Source organism: Limulus polyphemus, unplaced genomic scaffold, assembly GCF_000517525.1.
Source record: "Limulus polyphemus unplaced genomic scaffold, Limulus_polyphemus-2.1.2 Scaffold4612, whole genome shotgun sequence".
NCBI lineage: Eukaryota > Metazoa > Arthropoda > Merostomata > Xiphosura > Limulidae > Limulus > Limulus polyphemus.
The window spans coordinates 1-10,108 of NW_013670222.1; the positions used below are offsets into that span (position 1 = coordinate 1).

The following is a 10,108-nucleotide window of genomic DNA, read 5'->3' on the forward strand; positions in this document are numbered from 1 at the left end:
AGACGTAACAATATTATACTGACAAATAACTTGCAGGTTTTCTCAAGTTTCTTAAGAACTCGACTGAGTCATTCTACATTAACCATAGACAATCTTGAAGTATAGGCAATACTGGGCTTCTGAGAATACCAAGTTCATGATAATTAAACAAAGAGAATGGGCACAATATAAAATACAAAAGCACTATGTTTATTATAACAGAAAACATAGTGTGTGTACATGTTTACATTATGGACTGACGCTTATCTGGATCGGAACAGTTCTCTCTTGAAACTGTACTCGACCTAAACTTCTAACAAACAGTTTAAAATTTCTTTCATAATCAGATAATGTAGAATTTACTCAGAGCAACTAGCGTTACCCACTTGATTGACCAGTGACCATTGTCATTTAAACATAAGAGAGGAGAAACCATTGTAGGATACTTTTGTCTACATTCTTGGACAACGTACAGCATTACAGCCAGGCCAGTTACTTGAACAGAATAGATGTTGTCTCCAGAGAATGATAAAAGGCAGCTAGAACGAAATCAACTTCCTGTTAACCAAGGTTCATTGTGTATGTTATCTGAGAAGATATGTCTAGTTTCTTATACATAAATGTTATTCAATAAACCAATTTGCAAAAATCACTCTTTCTTTACTTCATCGGGTGATTTACCTCATTTGCATTTGACATTTTTGCTCTATAAGAAACATTTTGAAAAAGATGACTTTATAATCTCTAGTATTGTCAAAGGATAGGACACAGAACGTCATTCTAATAATACTAACAGTTATCTTCTTATAACACCTTAAGTTATTTGGTTTCATTGGACTTCTGAATCACTCTTAATAGATTACATTTTTGTATCTTACTTCAAACGAAAATGTATATCAATGATAATTCATATAAAAGGCTTAGAATTCAAAGCGATATACGTAGAGGGAATGGTGAAAGCAGAAAGCATGACTGTACATTCTGCGGTTGGAATTTTAGTTAATTATACAGTAGCTTCTTTATACACGAAGCACACGAGCACTTGCATTCCACACCTGACAGAATATACCCATCGAGTTTTGTAATAGAAACATCTGTAACCTGTTATTATGTTAAAGCAACAAATGGCACACTGACTCATGATACGTTTGTTGATTAGAAAGTTCTGAATCTAAAAGTACTTCTAGCTTAGGTAGAAACACGTTTTATATATCAAACTATACAGAAGCTCTAGAACAGAACGCGAAACTGAGTTTGAGTATCAACCTAAAATTATATATCGTGTCAGAAAAATTAAAACGTTGCAGACAATGTAAAGCATTATCGATCATATTTTATTATGAATCACGTGGAAAGACTACTTGTTAGTTACACACGATATCTCCAATAGCATATTTAGAAAATAATCAATGATATATTAGGTACAAAATTATATTACGAAACTTTCTGTTACAATTCAATGATGTTTCATCTAAAAACCTGTCATCGATTTCTTCGTAAACTATTATTTTTAATTAGTGTTAACATTATATTATTATTATTTCATCTAATGCCTGTAGGATTTAATGTTAACACTTTTGACCACATTTGACACCTAATTGTAGGTTCTAAAGATCTATCAATGTAAAAAATTTGATAAAATATACAAAAGTTAAGTACGTTTTTCTATCAAATACATTTTCGATACTTTCGGTGCAAAGAAAACAAAAAAAGAAAGAACTTCAAACAAAAGTGGAAATTTTATATCTCGTGTATTTCTCAATGGATTACTTTAGTATGTGAAGGAAGGGCCCAGTAGAGCACATTCACTGACAATATGTGATATTTAGTGTACCACAGTCCGAGTTACAGAAAGTGGAAAATCGCTAAACTATCACTCTGTTAATAATACACAGTGCATCCTGCATATTATTTTGGCTGCACGACGCACTACCGTATGTCTTGATATAAAAATACCAATGAACATTGTTTCGAAATTATCCTTATGCACACATAATAAAACAAGTATATTCTGAAACCCTATATTTTCAACGTTGACTATTAATCGAACCAGTGAATTTCCTGTGAAACACTCTTGCATCCGTTTCAGGTTGTTAAATCACAAATATATTATTGTTCTTATATGTGTACCCCTTTTACAGGCTGAACCCCTCCCTTTAAAAAATTCCATATCCACGCCTGACTGGAAGGAAAAACTTGAAATTGATTTCTAATTTGTTTTCTGCAAAAACTTATCAAGTTAGTTGTCGTTAATAATTATTGCCATATCCTGAAATAATATTAATTTCGTGATAGCTTGGTAAATCTGAAACCTGAATGGTCATTTTATTTGTTTGAACAAATGTGACTAGGCCCACTGGAAGTCTTCAACTCCAGGCCTCGTAAACACTTAATCCGGTCCTGGTCCACTTTACACATAATAATCCAGGTCGCGTGACAATAGAACATTATATAATTACAAGTATAACGTGTGTGCGTGTGAAACTTTTAAACTTCTTTAAAATGCAAAAATGAAATTAGTAATAGAGAGATACGCATAACGTCACTGTAACTAAAGGGAATGGGTCTGCCCTCCCTCAGAGCTCCACCTCAGACAGCAGTGTTTATTTTTCAAAGTTTTGTATGTGAATTTGTTATTTGTTTATAGACACTTACATACCTATATCGTCACCCTGTTGAGTTTTAATACTTGCCTACGATACTCAGGTTTTTGAAAGCGTCACTAGATCTAATATATCTTACTAGATAAGTCGATCAGTTTGCCATTTTTCATCACATCATTAGACTCAAAGTGTATTTTATACTATAGATATTTGGTGGGTATCATTTGTTGTGAAATAGGTTTAACCTAGCAGTCACTGAGATGCCCCGCATGACCACCAAGTTCGTCCAGAACTCTAAGTACCTAATCTCTTACATGAGTAATTTAGGCAGGTGACTTAACTGTTTTGATTACTTTAAATACACAGCACTGCCTTTACATTTTATTAACTTTATACATTCAAATACAAAATACTAGAACCATAAAAATACGTCGTACGCGAAGCGCGCGTTTTTTCCCCTAGTTTTCACTATTAAAATAATACAGTAATCTGCTACTTGAAATACAAAACATACCGGGGTATTCATCACTGCAGTAACATAATAGGCGATATCATTTTTCATTGATTTGCTTAATAGAGTAACACTGAGGAATAATTTCAGGATTCATCAGGTACTGAAGCGGAACTTTCGGGAAGTTTTCTTACAATTTTTAGTACACTATAAGATTATACATTTCACTTTCTGTCCTTAATGGCAGCATTTTGTGGCTACATTGTATATATCTTTTAAAAACATATAATGTATAAATACTGATGTTTCATTTTTCTATATTCAAAAGGATGATCAATATGAACTTTCACAAGGTTAAAATTTGCATTTACTTTGTACTTACGGTTCAAATAAATTGTCAAGGTGGCGTGTATGTGCTTTTAAGAACAAAGGAAAGTTAATGTACTCCTTGATCAAATTACAAATGTAAAGGCAATTGATTTTAAAGACAAATTTAATTGTCGGCTTGAGAACAAGTCAGAAACAGAGGAGGGAGGAAAAGTGTGACATACAAACATATATCTTTTCTATTGCTTTTAGTAATAATGGGTTTTTCTAAAATATATTGTTTTCGTTTAGTAAGCCCCTCGATGTTGATTCCTGTACGTGGTGAGGGGACCTCCCAGGGAAGGTTCTATCTCTCCAGTTTACCTTCTCTGGTATCCAAACATCCCAGTGTGGCGTCCCGTGAAGGGGATGAGAGAATCCTGGTGGTTGAGAGGTGTTATCTTAATGTGTCAAAATAATTACCTAGTCACTCGGTTTTATCTAATAAGAGACGTATTAAAAGAAGTGTTAACTATTATTAACCCCAAGTCGACCTGAAGGTTATCTTCGAATCTGCTCTTAGACTAAAGAATTATTTCCATAACATGGACCGCCTTATAATCAGCCAGTGTTAATGGCCCATTTGTTTATTTATACACGAACTCCAGTGGACCACTGGCAAGTTTACTGACTTACAACCTAAGTAATGGGATTCGATTCCCCGTGGTGTACAGAGCGAAGATAGTCTAATGTGTAACTTTGCGCTAGAACTCATACATGTTCGGCCTCCCGTGTAGGCGAAACTAAGCGCCATCTTGAAGTTCCACTACATGAACGTACGGGAATATTGGTAAAAATTGGTAGAAGAGTCAACAACCCTTAACAATGTGTCATACATCAACATAATGAATATACAGATTGTTGTATCAATATATGAAATTTCAGAAATTAACGTCTGAAATTAAAATTCTGATAAAAGAAATATTCATAATTTAAGAAACATCATGATAAAGTCATGCAATTGCATAGAAAAAAGACAATGAAAATTGTTGTTAACAAAATTGGCGTTTGGGGGGAGTGATATTCGAGCTCACCCCCACCCCCTAGTTCCAACGTCTATGTTTATCTTCAGCCTCGGATTGCGAGTCAACAACCCTAACCACAAAGCCATCCCAAGACCCTTACGTTTGTGCTTTGTTCAGTGAGAAAGCTACGTTTTCCGACTTCGGTATAAATAATGGAATTACTAACACCGCCATATTGATCTAATGGTTAATAACCTAGAATATAGAATACAGAAACCAAGTTATTATTACTCTAGGTTAATTCTACAGCCCAGCTAAGAATATATGCTTTTTTTTACTATAAGCGCAGTAATGCTAATTTAAATATAACTCACTATTCCAGTATTACAGAAACTTAAAGACTGCTTTTCTTATATTTTAAAAGATAACATGTATCAACTATTCATGTTTCGTTATTTGCATTTAATATTAAAATATCTACATTCAAAACGGGGACAACAAGAAAGAGGAGTAATGGAGTCATACAGAGAACTAGTAACTCCTAAGCATGGAACGCATTAAACGTAAAGAGTATCTATAGGGCACACAAAGAAATCCATAAGGTTCTCAACATAACAAAACTATGTATTTATATATGCCATTGAATATTACTGTATAATATTAATTATGTATGTCAGACATGTTAGCGTTTTCTCGAAAATATGAAAATAGGCTTATACACAAAGAAATATTAAAACCAAGTTACACGAATATTTTCACAAGCATCTTTGCAGTTATACATAGTCGTTTTAATTGTATGGAAGGAGGTGCCTGTGTTTGGTATAATCACTCCGTTATTGGTTGTTACCAAACCCGCTTTGTCCAATCCGGAAAGAGGCATGCAATGATTCGTAAATAAACTAGCAAAGTTATTAATTTTAGTTTAAGTAGAAATTACTTAAAATTATTGGCTGAAGGATTTCGGATGAATGATATAAAAATGGTTTTCTAAGCTGAAGTCTTCATGAAAACAACATTTTCAACATGAAAGTTCTATTTGCAGCTCTTGTTATGCTCGTAAGCCTGACGTTGACGAAAGGCAACGCTATAGATATAGGCTGGCAACTGTACTGTAGTAAGTTCATTTTCAAACTTTACTGATGTATAAAATATTAACTAATCGTATTACTGATATAAAAATGTTGTCTTCTTGTATTTGACCATTAGAAAAACAATACAAAAGAAAAGTAGAATAAAATATTACCAAATTAGACTTCATTATATGCACAACAACATTACTATATATAAGAAATTTTTAAAATTGTCTCATTAGTGACATTGACATTTTCAATTGCTCTAAGAAGCCAAGAGCTTTATTTAATAAAGTACTTCTACGTAAGTTGATTTGTAACATGAGAAAAATGTCTTCTTTAGGTAAATCAAACGTGTATTTTTTTATGCAGAGATGAGTAAAGAGATGCCTGAAAGAATGAACAAGATAAAAGAGTGTGATACAAAAGTTTATGATGAAAAGGCAGCTTGGGTAGGTGTTTGGAGTATTATAATTAATCATTTTTCGTTAATTCATTGTAATTTTGGAAATAATGACTATTTTAACTGATCTTCTCTTCAATAAAAAGCCTTCTTGATATACGAATTGTATTAAAATTTTCATTTATATTGAGGGTTAATTTGACACAATTAAAGTAAGTGTTAAAAAATCAAAGATTAATATTCAAGTAAGATATAAAAGTATTTAACGTTCTTCAACATCGTGAAAATTATTCATAAATTGTTTAAAACTCGAATTTGTTACGAATATTAACAAACCAGTTCCAATTTGTAACTCATATTTAAAAACTTTAAGGTTGAAGAATGAAATCCGGGGCCTGGCATGGCCAGGTGAATAAGGCGCTCGACTCGCAATCTGAGGGTCGCGGGTTCGAATCCCCGTCCCACCAAACATGCTCGCCCTTTCAGCCGTGGGGGCGTTATAATGTGACGGTCAATTAGGTCTATTCGTTGGTAAAAGAGTAGCTCAAGAGTTGGCGGTGGGTGGTGATGACTAGCTGCCTTCCCTATAGTCTTACACTGCTAAATTAGGGACGGCTAGCGCAGATAGCCCTCGTGTAGCTATGCGCGAAATTCAAAACAAACAAACAAAAGAATGAAATCCGGTCATATATAGAAAATCTTTCCTTCCGCTAACTACACCTTAGTATAGATGAATATTTCACCATAGTGTTATATTTAGACATAATTCACAGTTCTTAAACAATGTGCTAGAAATTTCATGTTACTTTCCTTGTTTTAATTATGTTTTTTATTCTCTGCCTTTCTTTCAAGAATGTTGCAGACTTTCAGTTTATGAGCAGTAGTTTATGTCTAAAGAGAATCATATTTTGAAACTAGTTATAATTTAGAACAATTATATCGTTCTTGACATAGCTTACAATTAAATGTTACGAAAATAAAGTTGTAGAATATAATATTAAAGTTGATGTAACAGAAAGTGTTTTTCATCTCAAGGTTTTAGGTGCAGTTCGAGATTGTGAAAAAAAACAATTTCCTACAGATAATTTGAATGAGTTCTTCAATGAAATGTGTAAAGAAGAAAGAAAAGCAGATGTGCAGGTGATGATTATATATCATATAATTGGGGATTTAATTTCTGCTTGCGTAATCAAACTTTATTTTAAAACGTACGAAGAACTATTACAGGAACAAAATTATCTTGTATAGCCACGAGAATATTGCACAGTTGATAAATCAAAGAAATAAGCTTTCCATACTCTACATAAACTGTAATTTTATATAACCACGAAATTATAGCACAACTGACTAATAACCAGTACTCTACAGATATTTTATCCAACTTAACTACAAGCATCTAATGGAAAAACTGAGACTGATGTCACTCGAGAAGTTAGATATAGCCTATTTAGGCGTATCTTCAACCCTGAATTCGGGTCCATTTCAGTCCACCCTATTTTAGAAAACAAACTCGTACTCTATCCGGTTTGGTTCACTTTTAAATTGTATTATGTAATTATTATTTTATTTTATAAATCCGAAAGTCTCTTCAAAAAATTGTTTATATGAAGAACTCTCTGTGATAAATGTAAATTTCAACCACTCATATCTTTCCAGCTAAAGTAAATTTTTACAGTCACAAGTGTTTTCCAGACTTTGTGACGTCAATGTTCGAAATGTCTCTTTAAAGTTGATTATTTATCTAACTGTACTTAAATATTAATTTGATTGAGGATAGATACAACAGCGTGGATCTATGATATTACAATTTAATTATTTATTTGACTAAAGATAGGTACAGCAATATAAAACTATATTACAATCTAACTATTAATTTGACTAAAGATAGATACAGCAATATAAAACTATATTTCAATCTAACTATTAATTTGATTAAGGATAAATACAACAATATATGACTATGATATTACAATCTAACTATTACTTCAATTAAGGATAAATACAACAATATATGACCATGATATTACAATCTAACCATTACTTCAATTAAGGATAAATACAACAATATATGACTATGATATTACAATCTAACTATTACTTCGATTAAGGATAAATACAACAATATATGACCATGATATTACAATCAAACTATTACTTCAATTAAGGATAAATACAACAATATATGACTATGATATTACAATCTAACTATTACTTCAATTAAGGATAAATACAACAATATATGACCATGATATTACAATCTAACTATTAATTCGATAAATACAATAATATATGACTATGATATTACAATCTCACTATTAATTTGGTGAAGGATAAATACCACAACGTACATCCATGGTATTAGAAACTCTTGAAATGTGTTCCGCATGACTCCATGTTTATGTGTATATGATTCCGTTAATATATGTGTTGTAAGGAACCATGACTTTATAGTCACCCAATACACTATAGGAGAACGAGTTATGGGAAAGATGTCTACCATAAAACTATAATTCATTATAAACATTAAAGAAATATGTTTTATGTTAGTTCAAACTTTTAATTTTGTTAAATCTTATACATATGTGCAGGAAATGAAAAACTGCATCAATGAGAAATTTGCAGAACATCAAGAGGATCCAGAATCCACACTCACTGAATTGATTAACAGCTGTTTGTAAAGATGTAAGTTAATAAGGTTAAAATATACCAATATGTTAACAAAAAATTATACAACTATTTCTGAACTTGGACATATTATGTGCTGAAAAGTGTATAAACATTATAATTTACAAAAACATCTAAAAATGTTCGTAGTTTCAAATAACGTAATGTGTTTTATAATGATCAGACATTTTAAGTAACTATTCATATATCACAAGTGTTAGTTTGAATACAAAATACCATAACAATTAAAAATATATTGTAAATATATGATAACATATATCATCACAATCAAAATCATATTATGAATATTTTATTTATCAATCTATATAATGTTGTTTTAACATTTGTTTTGTTAATATTTTGAAAATATGTGGCTATATATTAGGTTTACACTTTAGATTTTGCTTTAGACACATTAGATCTAATAAAAGGCCAAAATACACTTAATAAAAATCGACATTTAAAATGTACTTTTCAAGTAAAAATAACAACAAAATATACCACTGTTACCATTACTTGTCTCACTTCTTGAAAGGAAATTAAAATATTTAGTCGGAAAACTCTTACAAATTGTTCAATAATTAAAAAAAGACATGCACATATAAGAATCATAATACAATTACAGAAAACCAAAGTGTATAGATAGATTGATAAATCCCAAAGCAACCAGTCAGAATAGTAACCATGTGGATATTTTATATAGAATGGCACGGGTAATCCTCGCAGTAGCTTTTCAGGTACACTAAATTTTAGAACAGCAGTTCTGAAGCAATTAACGTTATACGTTTTTGGACATCAATGACAACTGTGTCCTGTTTATGTTCTATATATTTATAACTGTGTATATAAAGCAACACTTTGTGTTAGGGAATGAAACATGACATCGTAAAAGAAATATTAACTAGTACACATATAGAATTTGAAATCAACTAAAATAATGAAACACAAATATTTGAAAAGAAATATGTTTAATCTAATCTAACAAAGAAAACTAACTCATATTATATAACAAAATATTTTAAACTTTTCATTTCTATGACTACCAAACTAAGGTATATGAGATTAGTCAATCCAAAAATAACAAAGCTAGGTTTCTATTTCAGAACATTGGTTAGTATTTTGTTATTTTCTACCACATTTGGTATTAAGTAGTTTGATTGATATATTACACGAAATGTTATTAGTTCTGTTCTAAGTGAATTCACATTAATATTTAATTAGTTTAATGTAATTTATATTTACAGCTTCAATGGACCATTTAACAACTGACGAAGACTGGTATCTACATATTACCTATAATATAATAATCTGAATCTCTCATGGTTTCCTTTTTGGGAAGGGGAGGATATGTTTAACTCTCATGTACCTTTATCTCGAAAATAAAACTCTTATAAAGCAGCAAAACTGTTGAACTTGTAGTGATTTATTAAATATTGTTTTTAATTTGTGGTGAAGCTAAGAGTATACAGTGTGATTTTAATCCTCTACTTTATATAATATATAATACAAAAGTCTCCTAAATCATTCTTATACAAAATATTTCAACGAGGAAAACAGCCATCACTTTCAAGTGTTAAAAAAAGTGAAAATAAGGACTTTTCTAAATT

General features: G+C 31.1%; 1 protein-coding gene across 1 annotated transcript; it reads left to right on the forward strand.

The window, feature by feature from the left end:
• The first annotated feature begins 5,341 nt into the window (after window positions 1-5,341).
• LOC111088864 lies at window positions 5,342-9,905 on the forward strand. Its single transcript, XM_022400026.1, has 5 exons — window positions 5,342-5,478; window positions 5,807-5,886; window positions 6,873-6,977; window positions 8,426-8,519; window positions 9,746-9,905. Exons 1-4 carry the CDS (start codon window positions 5,388-5,390, stop codon window positions 8,513-8,515), a joined length of 366 nt encoding a protein of 121 aa, XP_022255734.1. The 5' UTR covers window positions 5,342-5,387; the 3' UTR covers window positions 8,516-8,519; window positions 9,746-9,905.
• Window positions 9,906-10,108: the final 203 nt, after the last annotated feature.